At 51.2% G+C, this 22,000-nt stretch overlaps 1 protein-coding gene across 1 annotated transcript in view; it reads left to right on the top strand.

The window, feature by feature from the left end:
- The first annotated feature begins 1,778 nt into the window (after window positions 1-1,778).
- The window catches only part of LOC146193947 (uncharacterized), a 67,574-nt gene continuing 47,352 nt past the window's right edge, over window positions 1,779-22,000 (top strand). Inside the window, exon 1 of the mRNA XM_084602903.1 lies at window positions 1,779-2,277. Coding sequence (XP_084459029.1) covers window positions 1,794-2,277 — 484 coding nt within the window. The 5' untranslated portion in view covers window positions 1,779-1,793. The remainder of the gene's footprint in view (window positions 2,278-22,000) is intronic.

Genomic DNA, 22,000 nt, shown 5'->3' with positions numbered 1-22,000 from the left:
GTGTGTCGCTTCCCTCTCGTTCGTCACACGGCTTCCTTCTAACGAGCCATGACTCCAGTCGCAAGCAAATGCCTATATCCGTTCGAGAGTCGAAGACCCCAGGTGACATTCTGTGGCTAAATGAAAATGTACAGATAAATAATTTGAATAAAAATCCTCGAGTTATTTATTTTCGCTAGTGATGTAAAATTTTCGAGTCCTCGTCACTCCTTGAAAATCTCAGGAATGAACTGTTCTCTCGGATTCGGATCTGAACGTTTTCTGCGTATTTCTGCGCCGCTTGATTTCACCTGCAGACAGAAGTATTAGAAGCGCTATGGCAAGTTGTGCGTGGTTACATTCCACGCACGAAAGCAAGCTCGAGAAAGAGCTAATAATAACTTTGTCCAGGTTTACCTAGCAATGCGCAAAGCCTGACGCCCAACCAGAATTCAAAGCATGCGTATGGGGAATCTCAGGTTGTTAGCTGCATGAGACAAATCACCGCATCAACAAAGGATCATTATTTGAACCGTAGTCCGAGTAAAAGCATAATGAGAAGCACAGGCTAAAAGACATTGGTGTTGTTCTTTTGGAGCCGTGGCTCCTCGTTATGCTTTGGCGAAGAACTGGAATCCAAGAAAAATAAAAGCTGAACCTTAGTTATTGCCTCGGTTGTGAGCAATGGACATATCACTGCTTATGGCTATCAATGTACACAATTTTATTCACACCGTAGGGTGAGCGTCGCGTCTTCCAGATTTCTAAATCTGAAGCAAGTCATGGATCCTCTCTGTCTGAAAACCATCATCTGATGTGACATCAAGGGATGGTTTTCGGAGAAAGAGGATCCATGAGTTGGCTTCTTTTATGGACAGTTAATGCATGGTGGCTTGAGGCTACATTGGCCCAACTGTTGATCAAAGCAGTGATTGTGCGACTGCCGCTCCTCTGGGATCACTCCTCGTACAGCGAAGGAAACAAGACCACATCGGATATCGGGCCTGCAGCTTAGAACTCGCACGAAACTGTGATCGGAACGGGAAGCAACATTCCCCATTGGAGGGCTGCACGTGGAGAGGGCAAGCGCCAGGCCACCATCGCACTTTTATTCAGCATGGGTATTCAAAGACCGAAAAGCAGCCGGCGGGGAGTGGCGGGCAGCTGTTGGGGCGCGGATCGCGGACCTGTTGGCTTGATAGACTCCTTCCTCGGTGACGCGCTCGACGTCTGCGATCAGTGGAATATAACTTATGGACGCGAGATGTGATTTGCTTCCGAAAAAGGCAAAGGTAGGCTCATCACTTGTTTGACTGCTGAGTGGAGAATAGCGGAATTATCGCTCCGTGCAGTTGTGTCGTTTTATCGTACGTTCCTGACACGGCGACGACTTGCTCAACTTCTTATCAGGGCTGCGCTCATTGTGGTATTGGCTCGTAGAGGAATTTCAGCTCTAAATCAATAGGCGTCACTCTGTACGTTGACTGATCCGGCCAAATCGCTTAGACACTATCGTTCCACCGACATTCGAAGCGGGTCCGTTCTACGCTAATCATAATATCGACTCATATAGCGATGTATTCATGAATGGAACATCTTTGTTCGTAAACAGATCGTCTTCATCGTTCGTTTCTAACTGGTTAGGCGGAGTGTTGTATTTTCATCCGCTACTACGGATAAAATTTTTAAGGTGGCTTTCCGCGAGCAGTTATGCATTTGTGTTGGAGAATCACCGCCTGTTCTTGAGACGAACTAGTTCGCGAATACCTGCAAGCTGGGCTGCTCCACACATCGTCGTGACAACGTGGAAACAAATGGTGCGCCTTATGAGAGCCATTCAGCGTACGCGAATTCTTTTCGTAATCGTCGTGGCGTTCACCCTGCTCTTCATTTGCGGGGTTGCCGAGGACAACGACTGGGGCGCCGCGCCGCGGCCCGCGCCAGCAAATGGTCCCGAGGAGAGGGGTAGCGAAGCGGCGAACGGGGAAGACGCACTCTCCGCAGCAGCACAGCCTGCGGCAGCCCGTTCGGATTCGCGCTTGTCGGGGAGTGGAGTACTCGACGGCCGTCGGCTCGCTGTGGTGTTGCACGGTGGTGGTGACGAATCGTCGGCTGCTGCCGCATCAGTGGCCGCTGTTGGTATGGTGCATCCGGAGGTTGTGGAACAGCGGCAAGACGCCGCTGTCTGGCAGGGCCAGGCCGTCACCGTGGTCGGCTTACTGGGATTGACCGTGTTCGCGGTCATCGTCGCCGTCGTCGGACGCAAGCTCTACCGATCTCGGAGGGAGCGACGGAATGGTGAGTGATGCGCATCCCACAAACAGTTCGGCATCCCCCAGTTTTCTTGTGCAGTGCGTGTAGGAGGACTATGGAGTCTGTGAAGTGCTTTCATATTTAACGGCAATCACTGCCATGGAAAGTGCACGGTGGCATAATTTCTTGGAGCGGAGAGAAGACAGGTCGGTAATACGTTGATAGTTCTACTGCGCATTTGTTTTCTCATTATCGTAATTAAAGGCGTTATAACCAAGGAAGAAAGCAAAGAAAATATACAGCATAAAATTTCGTTCCTAGGGCATTTTGCTTTAGTATATCCTAGTTTACTAAGGCGTGTTGTTACCCACTGGAGTGGTATACGCCGTTTAAGTGGAATTGATATATGTAGTTTGTAATGGCAGTGTCGTACGCAAGCATGGTTCTGCATGAGCGGTATTTTATTTTGTTTCTAGTGGAACGGAATGTATGCAGAAGTGACGACGGCTCAGTGAGCAGAACTAAATTGGACGCTTGTTTTGGCAGCGATCACGTGCGCCAAGTGCCTCCACTCAATTCCACTATCGTTAGCCTACCGATGAAGTGAGTTTGAAGCATCTGACTGCCTGGGCAGACGTCGCTCTTCGCAACAGTCAGCGCGTGTCTACAAGACACGTGGGTTATAGGGGGGGGGGGGGGGGGGGGGGGGGGGGGGGGGGGGGCAGCTGACAGCTACTCTTGAAATGTTTTACCAGGCCTGTTACCGACATCAATCGTGACGTTTGCTACTCTTGAAATGTTGTACCAGGCATTTTATCAAATCAGTCGTGGTGCTTGCCTGCGATAGGTTATTCGCAGTGTTATCGTTACCTGACAGTCGCAAAATCAGCGCGGTCTATTGACATTTCTGCTCATTCCTTTCGCCATGCTCAGGTCACTGGATAATACGGTTCGTGCTTTCAAAGCGGTGAACTTTATTCTCGAGTCTCGGCGATGGCTAAGTTCAGCCGTGCATCAAGACGCCTCGTTCACTTTTTCGTTCCCTATGCTGCATGCCACATAAAGAAACTATTGTGACAAAGTGGTCATAATGAAGTGGAATAGGGTTGACGGAAAGTACAGTTGAAAAGCGGCCGACGTAGCCTTTCCGGAGAGAGCAGGAGGGCCGATCGTCCCCGGAGTTCTTTCCTTTCCGTGGAGCTGTGGCTGGTTTGCTCTCCTTCTGAGAACCACTGCGCCGTCTACGGTGCGGCAGGGTTGGGCGCGTTCGGAGATCCGGTTTTGTTCATTTTGACGCCGTTGCCCGCGGCGGCGTCCAGATACGCGACCGGCGTGTGGGAACGGGGCGAGCGGCGGCCCTCTGCGGGACCTTCGAAATGGGTCGCCGCCTGTTGGAACAATAAACGCGCCTGCTACGATAACACAGCGCTCGAGAGCTAAATATCCTTGGCGCGCTGTCGGTGGGGGGCTTTTCCACTCACTTTGCGCTGGCTGGAAAACCGCTGAGCGTAGAGCGCCCCGCGCATTATTTTCCGGGTTCGGCCGCATTTTCGATCGCTTCAGCTGCTTTACTTTCACCGATGCAGGAGGTTCCGCGTAGTGTGTACTGTGCGGGTGTACTACGTGTACACGGGAGTAGTCACGTACTACCTTGGGTACACGCTGTGAACGCTCTCACAACACTGTGTGCTTGCAGTAGATATCTCCGCTGGTCTTATACTCGACAGTCGCAAATAAGAGAGGGCTGCGCAGATCAGAGCCCTCTGGTGCCGCTTCTTAGAAAATGATCTGTGTTAAGATGTCACAAATCAGTACCCAAAGTATTCTTCCGTTTTGCTGGAAGCGCAGCTCGTCCCAGTGCAGGTTGAAAACTTCATGCTTTGGGACCAATTGCTGCGATGGAAAGGTGCGATGAAGTCAGAAAAGCCCTATGTTAGGCAAGGACGGGAAGTGTTTGACGTAATGAGTGGAGAAGTGCTCTTTCAGAAACAAAGGCAGGCGCCTAGAAATATCTGTGGTCGTTCCATGGTCAGCAGATGTCGAGTGGCCGTGGGGCGGTAATGCACGAAAGGGCTAGCTCCGAAAACTGGCGCTCCCTATAATTTAAGCAGTGCCGAGAATATGAGTGGTGGCCCATAGCCCGGATGAAAGTAAATATGTGGTTCACCCGTCTGAAAAATTGCCGTAACCAGAATTTTGTTTCGCTGCAAGTGAAGCACAAGGCAGTGGTAGAGATGACTTAACCCTTGACCGTGAACTTGTAGTAACGGGCGTCAGACAAGAGGTCGTATTTCAAGCCGGCATTGAGTACGACCGTACGACGACCGAGTCTTCCTCGACGTCTCTGCACGTTGAATTCTCCAAAGCGTCGGTCGTGCTCGGGAACTGCTTCGTCGATTTCGTCATCGGATGTTGACACATGCGGCGAGAAGGAAAAGAAGATTCCATCGTCCTGTCGCGGGAAACCACTCATTTCGCAGCTGCGTGCGTGCTCGTGACGTCGTCTCGAGGCGCGCGTGACGACATCTCTCGCTGAACGCCCTTCTGTGCCGCGGCGCGGGGTCGTCGTTTCCGTATTTGGAACGATTGGCCGGAGCTCATTTCCGAAAATCGCGGCGGCGTTTTCAAAAACTACCGATTTTATACCTCGATGCGGCGGATCGATACTGAGCTTGGGAACTGCAGCTTTGTCGCAGTCAGTCGACGATATAGCGCAGCAGTAATGTATACCGTTGTGCTGACAGTGCCGTCCACTGAGTACGAGCCTGCATGGCGTATCATTGATAAGTTTGCAACAGGTCATGCTCGTTACTCCATTTAAGCGATCCTTCGCACACGCTTCGTCTCGTTCATTCATTCTCTGGTCCCTTTTTCATCTTTCGTTGTCGGGCGGTCTCGTTTCCTTCTGGCTGCGAATGGGAGGAAGCGAGTCGCCTCTCGAAAAAGGGCTTTGCTTTCTTTTCCTTTATACGTTCGCTCTCCTTTCTCTTTTCGCACCTCGGTCGGCCGCCGCTTGACGCCTATTCTTGTTTCGAGAAAACAAACAAATAAAAAAAAAAGAAAACGAATATAAGACGAAATGGAGCTGGCCGCCGCACAAATGGGAGCGCGGCTAGGCCGGCCGCCGGCAGAACTTGTTCTCGGCAACCGCGCGAAATCACGACGCTGTACCGAGCACCGTCGCAAAACCCGCGGTCCTTGAATGGACCAGAGATGGAGGCGTCGTTCCTTCTCATCAGCTTGCTGTGGAGGGCACCGCCTACGGTGACGTTGCCAAGAGGGCGGCCGCAAAAAAAAAAAAAAAAAAAAAAAAAAAAGAAAAAAAAAGTGCCGTTACTTATGGCAAGCGCCATTCAGTGCGCTGATTTTGCAGGCGGACCTCATTTTCGATGAAGGGAGCGTTCGCTGTAGAAATTATCTGTGGCAGAGAGGTGAAGGAGCACTGGGCAGTTCGCAACGACGCCAGTGTCGACGCATGCAACAAAAGTTAGATCGCGAAGCTTTCTACCTTATATCACCTTTTCAAAAGGGCGCGTGTGAAATAGTTTATTCCAACAAGTAATCGTTTCCGAGGACGCAATCAAAACTGTTCCACGAACTGTGATCCTCATCTCACCCTCATTCGATTTGCACTCGATAAGTTCCGAACATTGCACGGATGCAGCCCGAGAAGTGAGACAGCGTGCATACAATGCACGTGCAACCTGATTCGCATTGCAAAGCACTTGTACCATTCATAAAACATATATTCGCTTAAAACATACGAATGCGAAAATAGACAATATGAAATAGTTCGTATGCTTACAGGATATCGAAATAATTCCGCATGGTATCAGAATAGAAATAAAGCGGCGAGAGGTGTGCCATCAAAAATCCGCCTTTATTGTTTCTTTCGGTGCCGTAAAGTGTCGGGTGCAGGGAAAGTGTCGCGTACCCAATAATTTTTCGCTAAGCAACACGCCTAAAGAATGTGACCGGCAAATCAATGTGGTGCGTATTGTTTGTTCAGCGACAGTGCTCGCAGTTTACAGCCTCTTGAGTATCTGCTGAACGGAAACAACCTTGTCCAACCGGAGTCAATGTAGTATTGAGCGGCTTTATCTGTAATGTCCAGTGCATTAACTTTCATACTCGATTTACTTCGCGCTGGGTTACGGGGCTGTGGCTTGATATCCTATTCTCTCGTTAGTTCTAGTCAGTTCAGCAACGTTAAGTTAAAATTGTCATTAAAGGAAGATTAGTACAGGGAGCGTAGAGTTGCCACAAAAAGCTCAGCGACCGTCTGCCAATGTTTGCAGTCATACATTATCTTTGTGAGTATCGAGGGGGTCAGAATGCGCTGTACTGCGTTTCAGAAACGATATATAGGAAGCTCTTAGTGTGGCGGAATGATCTCCTGTCTTAAGCCGATATATAAATTGTGAACGTGCGGTAGTTGATCTTTTACAACCCTCGCGGTGAGCTCAGTTGACTTATATCGTAACCCGAGACCTCAACGGCTCCTAGAAACCCACTTGTTCTGCTTACACAAAGGTCAGCACTCAGCGGATGACACACTGCCGAACGAGGCTGTTTGCAAGCTCCGGTGCTTTAAAAAATGAAAGAAAGAACGGATCCTATGTTGAAGAGCTTAGCTGACATCTGATGCAGCAGCATGCGAACGCACTTATTACCTCCAGCGCGGCGTTTGGGTCAGATAAGCGGCGCGTCTCACCGTGGCTGCAGTGTTCCTCTCGGCAGCGCTCGGCCAAGGTCAGCTGTAAATGGTGGCGATTGTGACCCGTATCTTCGGGCACCCTACTGACCTCCCACACCGGCTGATTCGTGGCGTCACAATATCCGCTTTGTTGTGACGGAGCGCAGGGAGTTCCAAAGCCCAGCCCCGGCGCTTCTTTTCCGATATGACACGCTGCGAAGCGGTTCCGCCAACCTCCGTTAACACTGACGCCTTGCGGAACCGGTTTTGTGGATCCATTTAGCCGTATAGATCCGCGGTCCGCAGATGCAGCAGTTTGCGCCATCAAGAAGGCCGACTGAGATGCCTCCTGACGTGGAATGCACAGATGACTGCGCGCTAACAGAGACGAGCGAACCTGGAGGAGGAGTTCCGGCAATCAACATCATTTCGAGGGGAAATCGACCTGAGAAGAACGCAGTGAAGCGGGTTTCAATGACAAAGGGGGCACTGTAGTCCCCTACTACGACAACCTTAGTCGCAATCACTAAATCTTATCGGTACGCTTTCTTCACCACCTCTTGTCCGTTTATATTCATCCGCGCCTTGAGTGAGTGCTGGTCATTTGCGTCCGGGAAATACAAGTCAAACACGCATCGTGAACTAGGCCACTGCAAACCTGGAGAGCGCAAAATGGGAAATGCTCCGAGAACTCAGAGAACTGCACTTAAAATGTGCGGCCTAAACATGCGTAGAGCCGGTCATGAGAAGAAGTGATGCCAGGGGCAGGATCCCAACTTCTGAAGATGTTGCCGGTCGCCGTCCTTTCTCAGTCTGGTGCTGTTGCTTTTAATTCTTTCCAGAGCGTCGACGACTTCGGGGGCGTCGTGACACTTTTTATTTCACGGTGACGCACCAGTTTTGGCGGGAGTCGCGAATGTCGTGGGCCGAAAACTGTCCTCGCCTCCTCGGCGGAGCTGTCGCTTCCTGCGGGCTCCCGCCGCAGCGCCGACGCGTGGGGTTCTCCGTGTGGGTTGCAGCGGAAGGATGCCGTCTTTATCGCCTTGCCAAGTTTGCTACGCGTGTCATTGCCGACTCTGTGTGTTTGCTCTCGGTTCACGCGGAACCGACCGAGCGCTATGACGTGTCAATGTGTCATCCAATCCTCATTGTACGTGGGCTGATCGCGCGTTTTTTTTTTTTTTTTTTGTCCGAGAAAAAGGACAAGAGTTACGTGACCGTGATATCACTGGGAAACTCGCGTCTGTTTGCTGTCGCCGAGGGCAGTTTTCTGTGCCTATGCTGTGGAAGAGATGAGCGCGTGCCGCCTGCTGTCTTTGGTTTGCTTGCGATCCGCTGACCGCAAGTGGAAAGAAGCCCGTCACTTCGCGCTAGTAGCCTCCACGAATTTCTTTCGGTGTATACGTGTTCGCCGCAGTAATCGAGCGATCACTTTGCATCTTCATTCTATTTATTGTTTTCCAATTGTATACATCTCTAGCTGCGAATTCCGGTCGATGAGGCGTGCACTGGAGGAGCGTGATTGTTGCGCTTTCTTATTTTAAGCCAGAGAAGTGGGTGAAGGATTCGGAGCACGCACGTATCATTACCCTGTCCATTTAGGTTGATTCAATTTATGAGCAGAGGTAGGACATTTCTCAACCTGGTGTCGTGCTTCGAGCTACACGCGAGGTTTCATCTCGCTGATCACGCGTTTTCCGTCATCTAAACAAAGGGCAGAGTTTCCCTGTGTCGTGACAGGTACAAAATCGTGGGGAAATATTTTCAGGACGTTATTTTCTGCGGTTTGTTACTCAGCCATTCAGGCACCTCCTTTGCCACGCCGTCTCAAACAGGAACAAGGTCCATCGAGTTGTTAGCCTGAACGTTACTCGCGCGTCTCTTTCACACAGAGAGCGGGTGCCGGCGAGAAGTGTGCGCACAACAGTAGTGTCTTCGGCTTCTCTCGAGTGTTGCTTCCTGGGACCGTTGAACCCCGCGCGTTATTAGCCACGCACGTGCGCGTCGCAGCCCTTGAACACGCGGCTTTGTTGCAATTTCTGTGCGCCCACTAATTTACCACGAGATGAGGCCGCGGCCGGGTGCAGAAAGAACGGGACGACTGAGAGAAGACGCGCTCGCTGCGACATAGTGAAAGTCGGGAGGATGTTTCTGTGACCACCACCCATTTCTTCTCCTTTCCAGAGAAAGCGAATGGCTCGTTTCTTCAGAGACGTGGCCAGCCTGGCAGCTGCCGTTGATAGTTCTTTCTGCTGCATGGGAGGGGGACCGGTCCCTGTGCGTCTGTCGTGCGTTCGGCATGCAGGGGGCGGCTGGGTTCGTCTTCATCCCCGGCATTTCCGGCGGACGAACGGAGGGGAGTCGGAGGCAGTGGAGAGGATGAGGGATGGTTCTTTTTCCCAAGGCGAGTTTCGCCGCTCGTTGCTTCTTTTCGGATGCTGTGCTTGCTCGCCTCTCTCGCTTTTTTTTTTCTTCTTTTTTCCCTGCCCGTTGTCGGTGCTCCATCTCTTTCCTCGCCCGTGGAGTGTTTGTTGGCTTTTGTCAGGTTAGAATGGGTTCCGCTTTGGCATCGAAGGGATCGGTGCTCCCTTCTCTTCCTAGGAATCCGTGTTTGCCCTCTCCGCATCCGACGCCACGCCCCGCTCATCTGCGAAACAATGCACTGTCGATAGTAGTAGGAAGGTTCACTGAAGGCGGAGGAAGCGAAAAATCTTAAAGCGATACCTTAATTAGCGCTGTCTAATCATTTCAGTACTTTGCTTGGGAAGAGGTGCACATTGGCGGCTACCTTCTTTGGCTCCTGTTTTATGAACGAATATAAGGGACAGTTCATGGCCAGCAGCTGGAAGTACCGCGTGGCAAGTGAGGATAATGCTTGCCTATACGGACGCAAATCGCAGACTTCGTTATTCTGGAGTTGTTAATTTTTTGAACGCCTACAGGCTCAGTAATGTCAGTAGGCAGATGACTGCGGAGTTATTCGCTGAGTGCTGCATTCTCGGGCATTCATGCTCAGGAACAGCTTTCCGTGGTATTCAGTAAAGGCTGTGGAGGCGGGGCTTTCGTCACATTGTTACTACACCAAGCAGTTCAGGCATACCTGGCTTCTGTTGCTGTTTCAGTTTCAATTTTGTCTTGTCGCTTAAATAGTTTTCGAGCCGCCATCTTCGCAGAAGTGTGCTCCGCCACGTCAGTTAAGATCTAAGTGAACGTACATTCTCGACTAATCAGTAACGTATACACTACTTACGTTGTGAAAACACGAGTGCATGTATAACTTTCGCAGCATTTGCGGCAGGCGGTGCACTGATCGGCATACGCGCCGAGTATTATTCTCGTGCGATGCTGCACTGGCAAGTGTTGCGGGGTAATTTCGATGTAATCATAGCGTCAATCATTCCGTGGTGGTATAATATGGTAGAACCGGATCCACGAAATTTTCAGACGTACTATATTCTGCTATGGAGTGATCTGGTTCGTTCGGCTGTGTAGCTTTGGCTGCAAGCCACAGAAAATTGCCCCTAGTCTGAAAGCGACGCAGGCTATGACAGACGCCGTAGTGGAAGGAAATTTCGACCACCTGGGGTTGTTTAATGTACACAGCCCTCCACTGCGGTGCGTCTCTCATAGCCTGAGTCGCTTTGGGACGACAAACATCTTGAACCAAACCAAACTTCATCATGCACAACGTGTATATTTTACACTTCATGTTCGTGGCGTCCTGGCAAGCTATTAAGCTCCTCCACCCCTTAACAGTGGGCACGGTTGGCTTTAAGAGCATCGTGATTATGTTCTTCGGGGAAGGTGTACTGAATAATAGGAATGGAAGCCGCGCAAAGGACGAAACGCGGGAAAGAAGTGCACTGGACGGGCGCGGTGTAATGTTTCGTTTACATAAAACATGTGTCGCGGCATCGTTTCTTATGAACGAAGCGCGAGAAAAATCGCTGGGAAATGCTGCCCAGCACAGACACCTAGACTTGGCAGCAGATACACGTGTCGGATGAAATGCATAGCGTGGCCAGTGGCGCCTTTATGGGTCATTCCTAGACGGGGTGGATTGCTGGGGGATTCGACCTACAGTTTTTTTTTTTTTCGTCCACCGCATAGCGGTAGGACGCTGCATTTTTGCTAAGGAAATAAAGTATTTGTGTGTGTTTGTGTGTGTGTGTGTGTGGGGGGGGGGGTCCTAATTGGAAATTTTCGCTGTAGGTGCACTACCCCTTCTCTAAGTTTGCCCCTCAGTGTGGTATGGGTACTCAGTTTTAGTAGCAGCAGCAGCACACCACAGATGCAGCTCCTTCGTTGATTTTACCTAAATTTGCCAGACCGCTTTTAAACGCGCGGTGTTGCTAAATCGATGTATAAAAGAAAGCGTTTTCCGCCCATAACAGGCTCGCCCACATCTGGCTATCGTGTTGCGATAGCTAGCTGTGGGGCGAGCCGGGCCAAAAGGAGCGCACATCGACCCCGCGAGGGCCCTGGCCTAATTGGATTATGGCGCCAGACTCGGAGCCATGGGGTAGAGTGAGGGTGTTGTGAGTCAGCTCAGGGCTTCGCCGACCTCCCGTGGGCCTGCGCTATGCTCACGCTGCAGTTCGACCGAGTGGTCCTCTGGCGGCTGTGCGGAGGCAGTGGATTAGGCAACCCTGCAGGCTCAGCAGAGCAGTCACCTGGTCCGTCGGCGGTGGCCTGTTGTTGTCGCCGCTGCAGCAGACTTCGGCGAAGCGCCGCGTCGGCGCTGTCCTGCTCGCGCGACCGGGAAAAACAGAACGACTAAAAAGAGAAGGCATTGGCTCGCCTTTTTTTTTTTCTTTCGTTCTTTCACCTTTCTCCCAGAGATGGCTTTGCTGTTATGCCCTTGGCGACTCGCAGTGCATATCGATAGACTTGTTGAGATGACTGTATTGTTAACCATTTGAGAATGACAGCGTGGTGCGGGACTAGTTAGCACTGTGTACACCGCACGAGGAAGATGGATCTGGACATTAGCAGCGTCACGTGTACGACGCCACTTGTAGCCATTTCATTCACGACACGTCGCAAGGGCGACAATCCACACTGCAACACTCCGTCCCACCTTCCCCATCTCGCCCCCCAGCTGTTGAAGAGATCCATGTAGCGGGAGAGTATGGCACAGAATGAATGTCCTGTTAATTCCCAGAAGAGTGCTTCGTCTTCATTTAGTTTTTCGTTTCTTCCGCTTGTGTTAGGCGCAGTGGTTTGGAGAGGCCTCGTCGTTAGCTATGCAAACGGAGGCGGCTACCGGAGCGCGCTCCATCCGGGCCACCAATTAGTCTCGTTTCTTGCGTCGTTAGCGCGTGCTCGCAGTTGATTCAAACGAGAACACAACGTTCGTCGTTCGGGAGTTGTAGGGCATGCAGAGTGACCCGGCGGGACGTCGTCGAAGTTGGTCCTGGTTCGCACGAAGGAAGGGAGTGTAATTTGGGCGACACATCATGGCCCTCCTCATCCTCCTCCAGCCCAATCGTCCTCCTCCACTCGCAATGCAGTGGGTCGAGGATGGGAAAACAAGCATCACGGGGGCACGAGCAGAATGTTACCAGAGTTTCTGGTAACGCGTTGGCCTGCTCACCGTCTGTCGTCTCTGGGGAGCTACTTGGTGGAACCGAGGCGTGGCCCCCCATGGAGTGAACCCTGCTTTGTTGCCGTCTATTTTGGGAGGTTCCCGAGCTGCGGAGCTTATCTGATTCTTACTACGGCGCATCGCCGAGCCTGCGCCGAGGGGGGTGGGGCGGCGGCGCGTGCTAAGCATTTAACGAGCCGAAATGTGCCCTTCTTGCTAGATCATTCTGTGGACAAAGACTACGTAGTTCACACTGCTGAATAAATTAAGTAAAAATTAAACTTCTAGCCCTATTTATAGATATAATGCTGTTACGTGGTTTATGAGAAAATGAACTTTGCAGTGAAGAGCTTTCTTTTTTTTTTTTCCTTCTGTTCGGAATTTGCGGTTTGTCCTGTAGTCCCGCGGTGTCCATTTTCGCGGTGATTGACCAAGTGGGATAACGTGTCGGAGGCTCGCCCAGACGACGGTGTGTCTCGACTGATGAGAGGCCTTCCTGCCGAAATGCTTGTACGGTGGTGCAGTGATAAGGCGCCCGACCACTGTGCCGCAGTACCCGAGCTCGAACCCGACAGCGGCGGCTGCGTTTCGATGGATGCGAAACGAAGAGGCGTCCGTGTGCTGTGCGATGTCAGCGCCAGTTAAAGATCTCCAGGTGGTCGAAATTACTCTAAGCCCTCCACTACCAGCTCCTCTTTCTCTCTTTACACTTTAACTCCCACCTTCCTCCCTTTCCTTACGGCGCGGTTCAAGTGTCCACAGAAACAAGTGTGACAGATGCTGAGCCTTCCCTTCCTGTGAACCGATTATTATTATTATTATTATTATTATTATTATTATTATTATTATTATTATTATTTTTATTATTATTATTATTATTATTATTATTATTATTATTATTATTATTATTATTATTATTATTATTATTATTATTATTATTATGAGCACCGGCAGCTTGCATGGGGCACAGGCTCTGACGCGATTCGTGTTTATTGGCCTTGTGTGTTGTCGTTTTTATACAGGGCAGATTTAATTCGCCACAGCCCGTCTGTTCCAGCGGCTATTCGTTCACCTTTAGGTATACACGACTGACCGAGGCGCTTAACAGCAGCGCCGTATCGCTCCTGAAACGTGTGACGCGGGCGCCAAGTAACTTCAAGGAACTGTGGTGTGGACGTAAGAAGAAGCCGCGAATGTTTGCCGTCTTTCGCATTAATCTGTTAATGGTCACTGTTTCACAGGACCCACATGTTGACTGCATACAGAGTAAGACACTAGTGCCTGCATATTGCTCCATCAACCCTTTTTCGTATACGACACGTGACCTTTACCGAAATTTGTCGTCTGAGTAGAAATGAACCTCGTGCTGCGTTTGCACTGCCCTCGTGTATAGCAAAATTAATGAGTACTACGAGCTTGCTGGTTCGGTCATATTAGTGTGTGTGACAATGCTCCTAATCGGGCTAGTTGGGGAACGAATTCAGACTTGGTGCTAGCGCACAAGAAAGACACACTAAAGGTAGGGGGGCACACGCAGGACCTTCTGTGTGTCTTTCTTGCGCGCTAATGTCTGAAGTAGTGTGTGTGAGTCGGGCCTTCCACATCCATCGTCGCGTGCGGTCCGTTGCTCGACAGCGTCGCGACCAGCGCCCCACGCGACGTTCGTCTCCCCTGGGTTAGAGCCAGGTCAGGACAGGGCGTGTGGCTTGCGTGGTGTGCACGTGCATCGTGTAGCCGGTGTATCGTGTCGCCAGCAAGTCGGTGACCGGCTGTCATCGCTCGCTGGCAGCGCTTCTGCAGCTTGCGCGTTGTCTCCGCAACAGCACCATGTTTCCGCCGCGGTGTGTCACACTCGACGCACGCTTGTGTACCATCTCTGAATAGAAGTCGCCTGTGCGTGACGCGGTTTACCGGACGCAGACAATCTGGCGCCGAGGGGCAAGAAAGTGATTTAGGCCGGTGCACTGCCCGCGAAAACCCCATCGCTGCCGCCCGCGTCACAAAACGGGGGCGATGCGAGCATTTCCCAAGCGTTGTGTGTGTTTGGTCATCGTGTCAGGAGGAGGTTGTCGCCTCCGTTGAGGAGTCACCACCGCTCGTTTCCCTCTGTCTGCCTGTCGGGCAGACTCGACGCACTGATGTAACCTCCGTTTTGTTTTTCTTCTGGGATGACAGCGACATCTGTTTCGGAGGCCCTGAAAGTGTTGACAGCGCGCGTAAGAAATTTACCTTTCGTCTCGGCACGGTTAGTGGGAAAACAGGCACGCGGGTTAACAGCAGCGCGTGCAAACTGCGCGGGTTGCCTAAACCTTTTTCGTGAAGCCTGCGCTGTTGGTCGAGTCGGCATCTCTGCATCTTCAGAGATCCGTCTCTGGCGCCTTGCTGTAGAGCGACTTCTTACGCTTATGTTCGAGCCTGCACTCAAAACGCACGCCCACTGGCCCTTGCGAAGTAGGGCTTTAGTTCTGCGTCTAATAACTGCTTTTGGTCACTTTCTTTTGACGTACGGATTGCCTGCGCAAGTTGAATTGGAAGGAAGCAACCGCGGTTTGCTTGGAAGGACTGTGACCTCAAACTTAAGTTTGTTGATGAGGATCTAAACTTAAGTTGGATGATGAAGATCTTTGCCTCATTTTAGTGACAAACAGGATACTCTCTGAGAGACGGAACTTTAAAAGAAACGAAGGAGAGAGGAAGGAAAAAAAAAAACGAACTTCAGATAATAGCGCCAATTGCCGCTATTGCAACCGAACTGTGATAGCGTCTGGAAGATTTTTCTATTTTTTTTTTTCGGCAGCGGCGCGCGGGTTAAGTTGCGATGACGTCGTTCCGGGTGCCGTTGTGCTCTGGCCTGACGTTTTGATTTCACATTCGTGACGTGAGGCGCTTGAAAAGGTTTGGTTTGGTTTGGTTGTGATTACGGAGTCAACGTGGGGATCAATGGGCTGTGGAAAATTTAGCATAGTTGCCGGCAGCGAATGCGACAAAAACATCTGAAAGGAGCCGGAGGCTGACAGGAGAGAGCGTCGCCACCGCTTGTAAAATTACAAGGACTGCTTTTCTAAGGACCTGGGAGTTCGTACGCGTTAAAAAGCGGTAACCAGGAAGCGACAGCTTTAAAAGCGGCCCTCTTGGCGACAGCGCACACCCGACTCGCGTTCTCGCGGAAGCCGGCTCACGCGCGACGCTTGCCATGTGTGCTGTATATATCGGGGTGACGAATGGGAAAGCCAGGGCAGGTTATCTTCCTTCGGCAAAAACAATGAGCGCGTCGCGACAGCCGACGAGGTCACCATATCCCGACCGTCCAACGCTCTTTCAAGGCGCGCATGCGCACTAGGAGCCAGATAATGTGAATGCATAATATGTCTGTGGCCCTTCCTCTTCCGTTCGGAAGGAGCGGCCGGAGGGTCTGTGCTGTCCGCTTCCGCTCCCGTTGCGGCTTGCTTCCACCTCTGCTGCGAGTCTTTGTTTTCGTGTACGCTGGTCTTCGCTGCGTCCGTTTCTGTGTACCTACCCCGAACAGCGGAAGTGGGGATACGGCGCTTGCAGAAGTAATTCATTTATATACTTTCAGTTGTGAAATACGATGTGGGGAAATTGGCTTCTATTATGTGACTGAAGGCGCATAATGCTTCACAAGGCCGCGGCTATCACCTGAGAAACGGCGGTGCTCGTTACTCGCTAGGCCAAATCGGAGGGCTGTTGGTGAAGAAATTCAGTTTGATAAGGAAGACAGACAAAGCCACAAACGAGAAGAAGCACGCACTAGACTGAGACAACTCTGAATTCTGGGTATCTTTTTTGAGAGCGGATGTAGGTTGTTTCAGTGTTGGCACCATTGGCGATGATGAAACAGTGGGGTACAAAAAAAAAAAAAAAAACAACCGAAAAGTGCGCATTGGAGGCAGCGCGTCAGGCAGTCGTTGAGATATAACGAATATCTCCAGATGACGTAACCAAGAAGGAAGTTGGGCCACACATGCACAGCGGCTGCATTTCATTGGGTGTTCCGGGCCCGGGGAGTCATTTAATTACCTTCTGTTGGCGTCGTTTGCTGGACAGCGGCCCGTGCTTGTCGAACAGTTGGTAATCGCGGTTTCGAGTAAGGCGCTCCCACATTGTCACTATGGGTGTCGGCTGCGCGGTACAAGTATCCGCTTCGTCCGAAATGTGCCCATTTGGCGTCGTCCAAGGTTGAGTTGTTTGCGAGGCGGGAAATGTGACGTTTTCAGAGAGCGAGAGGAACAAGCGAAAAACACGAGAATGAAAGAAAGAATAAGACATATGGGACGGAAGAAACAAAGGGCGGACAATTGAATGAGCAGGATACGGTGTGGGGCCCGTATAAATGACCAGCGAGCGTGTTCCGCGTCCGCTTCAATGCCAAACAATGTGACGCGGAGAAAACTAGCTCGCCTGGACACACCGCACCCAGTGTCTACGTACTCTATGCAGCTCGGCACGCCCCGCAAAGCGCGCTGAGAAGAGTGAGCGCCTTTTCCACCGGGCTGGCTGGTGGGCATAAATTTCTGGGCGTGGTCCGTTCGTTTTCTTCGTGTCGCTGTGGTATATACTGCGAAGCGTGGCCCCTAATCAGTCGCCGCAGAGTTATGAGCGAACCGGGTGGGACGCGATACATTATGAACGAGAGAGCGTGTGTCGGCGTTAAAACTCGAACTGGAGACGCGGTGAGCAAACTACACGGACAAGCAGGCGTCGAGTCGGTCCATAACGGTGTCTCAGAGCGCAATAAAAGCTCTGTCGCGCTGTCGCCGTTACCACAGGTATACGCCGCCTGACGTCACTGTACTTTCGTTTTGGCTGCACTTAACGTCGTTTCCACCCCCGCCTCTAAAAGCCCCGTGGCGTGCGCATTTCATCGCGATGTCATGTGCAGAGGGGGTCGCAAGCCGCTTTTATGTCGGTTGACACGCTGTTGGCCGACACCGCGGCTAATGTTTCGCAGTTCTTTGGCGGATTACGCCTTGCCTCCATAAGCGTAAGCGCAAAAAAGTAATGTGTGTGTTCAAACTGCTGAGTCGGGGTGGGGGAACCGAGCTGGAGGGACGGGGAACCTCAAAAGCGGCTTCATGTAGGGAACCTGTCTCAGAAGCCGGAGACCCGGCAAACGCATTGCGGTGGTGGAATGATCCAAGGGGTGAGGGCCGCATATCCGGCTAAGAGCGAGTGCTCGCCCTCTACGGAGGCCCACATGGGAGCTCGACTCGCATTGTCTGACAGTCAAATCCTGCGCTGCCCGCATTCCCCTCCAACTTCCCATAACCCTATCCTAATTCCTATTTCCCATTACCCTACAACCCATCCCTTCCGCTACATCCCAGGGGAGATACGTGGGGTCTCCCCGGGCCCGCTTCCTCGGCTGTGGGTCGCTTTAGTAGCACCTCCCCCTTTTATTTATTAACTTCCAACCAAAAACGCTTGTCTCATTGACCTAGTCATTTATTTATCGAATTGCGGAACTTTCTCTCCCCGCGATACATTAGTGGTGCGGGCGGAGTCTGACTTCGGACTCCATCTTACCTTATGTCGCATTGAGCGTAAGATGGGTAACGTCCGCAGCCAGTACGCGCGAGTCGTGCATTCCGGAACTTCCCGCCGCCCTCATCCAAGCTCCACTGGACAGCGTCCCCTATCATGCATGGGAAAACTGCCCTGCACATGACGTGACGCTCTAGCCTAACATGCCAGTTCTGTGCTCACGTCATAACACAGGACTTTGCACGCCGTGAAATGCGCTTCATCTATCTTGAATTTCCGTTCTGGTCGTCATGGCGGTCACCGACTACACATCGTGGTCGCTCTTTCAGTCGTCATCCTAACTTTACTACAGTACTAACCGGCACACATCCTATGGTTGCGCCCTGAACGTGACCCGGAAGGCTTTGACGTGTAGTCGCGCAGCAACCCCTGGCGAAGCGCATATAATGACGGTGTTCTCGTCGCGCAGTGCCGCAGGCCAGCTGGCCGGGCGTTAAGGGGGCCGCTTCTTCGGTCACCACGCCTGGGCAGCCTCGGGCGCGGCGGGGTGTGCCGTCGACGTCTTCCTTCGACGAACTTCTTGACCCGGTTAAAAGAGCTTCCCTGAGGAGCGCTTCATTCGAGGCGCCTGCGGGCGAAGGTAGTTGCACCTTCGCGCAGGGCGCCCTTTGGGAAGTGAGATATAAGCTTCTGTGCTCGCTTCTTTGTTGCTGCAGTCTTGAGGTAGCCCCTTTTTACAGTGATGTGACTGCGTCACTCCTCTTCTGATGTTAACGTTCCCTATTTACTCGGGGACGTTTGCAACGCTTGGAGGCAGTTGTTCATCAAACGAAGGTGCTAGCATCGTGTACGCTTCATTCTCTGAGTTCATCGCATTTCTCTACCCCCCCCTCCTTTTTTTTTTTTGTCGTTGCTTGTTTTACAGGAGAAGCGTTTTTGACTCTAAATGAATTGACCGATCGGAGCTAAACAGGGAGCGACTGTGCACATACAGGCCAGTCATTGTCACGCTAAATTTATTTAATTGAAAATACAGCATACTAGACTTTACATAGACCAGACAAGAAGGTGCGTATCAGACGTAAAAAAGAAAATACATATAGCAAATATACGTTATTTGAAAAGGAATACAAGCAGGAAATATCAGTGAGTGCAATGCAGTAAACAATGCATGGATCGACACTCATGTACAATGTTCTGATACAAAAATAGGCGAAAACAAGGAATTCCACTCGGTGACATTTCTAGGGAAAAAAAAAATGGTATTTTAGTCTGCTTGTTTTCGTGAAAATGGAAGCTATGGCGTGGAGGACACGTTCAGACCCATTTCTTATGATGTTACGCGGCTTTTCACTGGTTAGTATAAACTAAGCTTATCCGATAGGCAGTTATACAAAAAAAAAAAAAGCGAGCCGAATCATTTTTCGACGAGGTTCGATGGAGCGTGGCGCTGTGCCGCCGTATCAAATAACGAGCTAGAATCGTATTCTTTTACTAACATATTCTGCTAGTAGGCTCAAATCAATTCCATGCCAATTGCACTTCAGGTTCCTGGGCACCCATACGTCTCCAACCACCAATTCCTCGCAATATGTCCCCAATCCTTCGTCCTAAACGCAGGCAATCCCAGGCTGCCCGACACACGCCGCCCCTACACAGTCACCGACGCCTCCATACTCGGATCCCAGGATGCTTCAGCCCAGATCACACATTCCCCTCTTTCCCCTGATCTTCCCTATTCTACCAGTAGTCCATACCTAGACCCTTTAGACTGTACTACTTTGGAGATTTTCTCTGTCGTGCATGCTGTCCAGGAATTCACTCAACTTCCCCCGATCCAACAATACGTTGTGTACACTGATTCCCAGGCGTCCTCCTTGCCTTTCAAAAGAGAGCCATACCCCCAAATATACACGCTGACCTAGATATGGCGCTTTTAGGTCTGGAGCCTCATACAGTCACATTAAGATGGATATCTGGGCATTCAGGGATTGCTGTAAATGAGCTGTGTAATCAGCTCGCCCACGAAACTATTAACCGGGCTCCAGCGATCCTCTGGTCCAGCCCATCGTTGTGTGACGAGGGTCTTCCGATGCGGAAAGCCACATCACAATCCTACCTAGAATTCAGGCAGGAGCTCGCCATTCTCCCTGCCCCACACCCCCGTCTCTCTGTTTCCCGGGATCCATACCATTCGCAAAATTCAAACACACTCATTATACACCGGCAAGACAGTAGCTATACCGCTCCCGCTCTGATCCGTCGTGCCCCAACTGCTCTGAGCTTTATGCAGATCGTGCACATGCCTCTTCTACCGCACTGTCGCCGTCGAGTCTCCTTTCTACCCCCATTCCTCTTCCCCAGTCCTCTCCTGGCATACCTGGCTGGCTTCTCCTTACAAAGAGGACCAGCTCGGCCTGGTGTGGCAGGCGAACTTCATTTTGAGCAGTTGATTTATGCTCTAAAATAAAGTGCTCTTACTACTACTATTACTACTATTGCTACTGCGAGCAACGTTTCTTCCATTTCGCTCAGCCGCATTATGTCGTTCATGTTGTAAGGATCTCACATTCATACGATGGCGGCGTGTTCGAACTCGGCTCAGGCGTATAGGCGTTGTAGGCTACACGCCTGGCTTTAATTAAAAGGCGCGCCCTTTCATTTGCTCTGAGACTCCTGTTAACATTGGCGCGAAGTGATATCTCGTGTGTTGCGGGCGGCTCTACAATGCTCCTCACTGGCACCATCACTCATTCCCAGGCAGTCAGTCCGGTTTCGTATCTGACCTTGCTTGTGGCAGGGACAAGGTGTCATCGAGGAGCGCTGATCAGCCCCACGATTGGCACGTGTTGAGAAGGCGTAGGCCTTGCGAAGGGCGTGCTTCCGCACTCGAGACATTTATAGTGTCGTCGAGATAACATTGCAAGCCGTGAGCTTATCGGAGACTGAACCTTCCTCCGCCCATTCAGCCCGGCGTTCGTGTTATGCCGTCGTCGATGGGGTCGCTGGCTTTATGTACTGACCACAAAGGGCGTCTAGCAGCCGCTATTAGCCGCGACGCAGTGAGCCTTGTAATTAAAGGGCTATATTAGAAACTTTGTCGTATATGCTTTCCGACGGCTGGCTCTTCAAATACCATAAGTCCCATCGTCATCGATGCATGGGCGATAATATAGGAGAGACAGTCGGCAGGTGTGGAAGCTATCGTTAGAACAGCAAAGCGATGGCTGCGAACAGCAAACGAGTTTCGTATCGTTTCCTCTGCTATACCAATGTTACCTATAACTAGAGAGCGCTGGCTGTACGCGTATGCGAGAAATACCATTGCGGCTGCGAACACGATTACGATTAGCGAAGAAGTGGAGAGGGTTTGCATGGGAGTGCCGCCGTCGCTTTCGCTCTAGTCTTCTATGTGGGACCTACAGTTCGCGATGGCGTTCTGCCTCTTCGCGCTAAACGTTGATGCTTGCCGCTGCGTTCACAGGTCGGGCACTCTGCGCATGCGTACACATTCATTCAGTCTTTACTCTTGTTACTCAGATCAGGGTGTCCGCATTCACAGCAAGGTTTGTCGGTCAGCTTGTGCCGCGCGTCCCGTTGCAGGTGTAGACAGCTACAGTTCGTACCCGTTCAGTCCATTATTTGTCATGGCAATGGGTGACGTGTATACTCCTTTCGTTCTTACTACGCGGTGTTTTTCTGTGCGTATAATAATCGAAACACATCTTTCAACCTGAGGAATGCTAGGACTATCTGAGGCACTTTTGCATGTGATGTTTTGGCGAATGCGTTGTTTCGACGGAAGTCACTGTGTGGGGAGTGTGTCTCGAGCTTACTGCCGACTTCAGCCCAACGAAAGCCTCCCACGCAGGTCGGTAGTTGCGGCTGGGGCGACCCGCAGCGTCCACTCGCGGCTCTGTTGTGCAGAGTTAACTTGCACAACGGACAGTGCTCAACAAGAAGCTTGTTCGCCGCTTCAAACG

The sequence above is a fragment of the Amblyomma maculatum genome, chromosome 4 (genome assembly GCF_055883805.1).
Source record: "Amblyomma maculatum isolate TAMU_Amacu chromosome 4, ASM5588380v1, whole genome shotgun sequence".
NCBI lineage: Eukaryota > Metazoa > Arthropoda > Arachnida > Ixodida > Ixodidae > Amblyomma > Amblyomma maculatum.
This window is presented reverse-complemented; position numbering and strand designations above follow the sequence as displayed.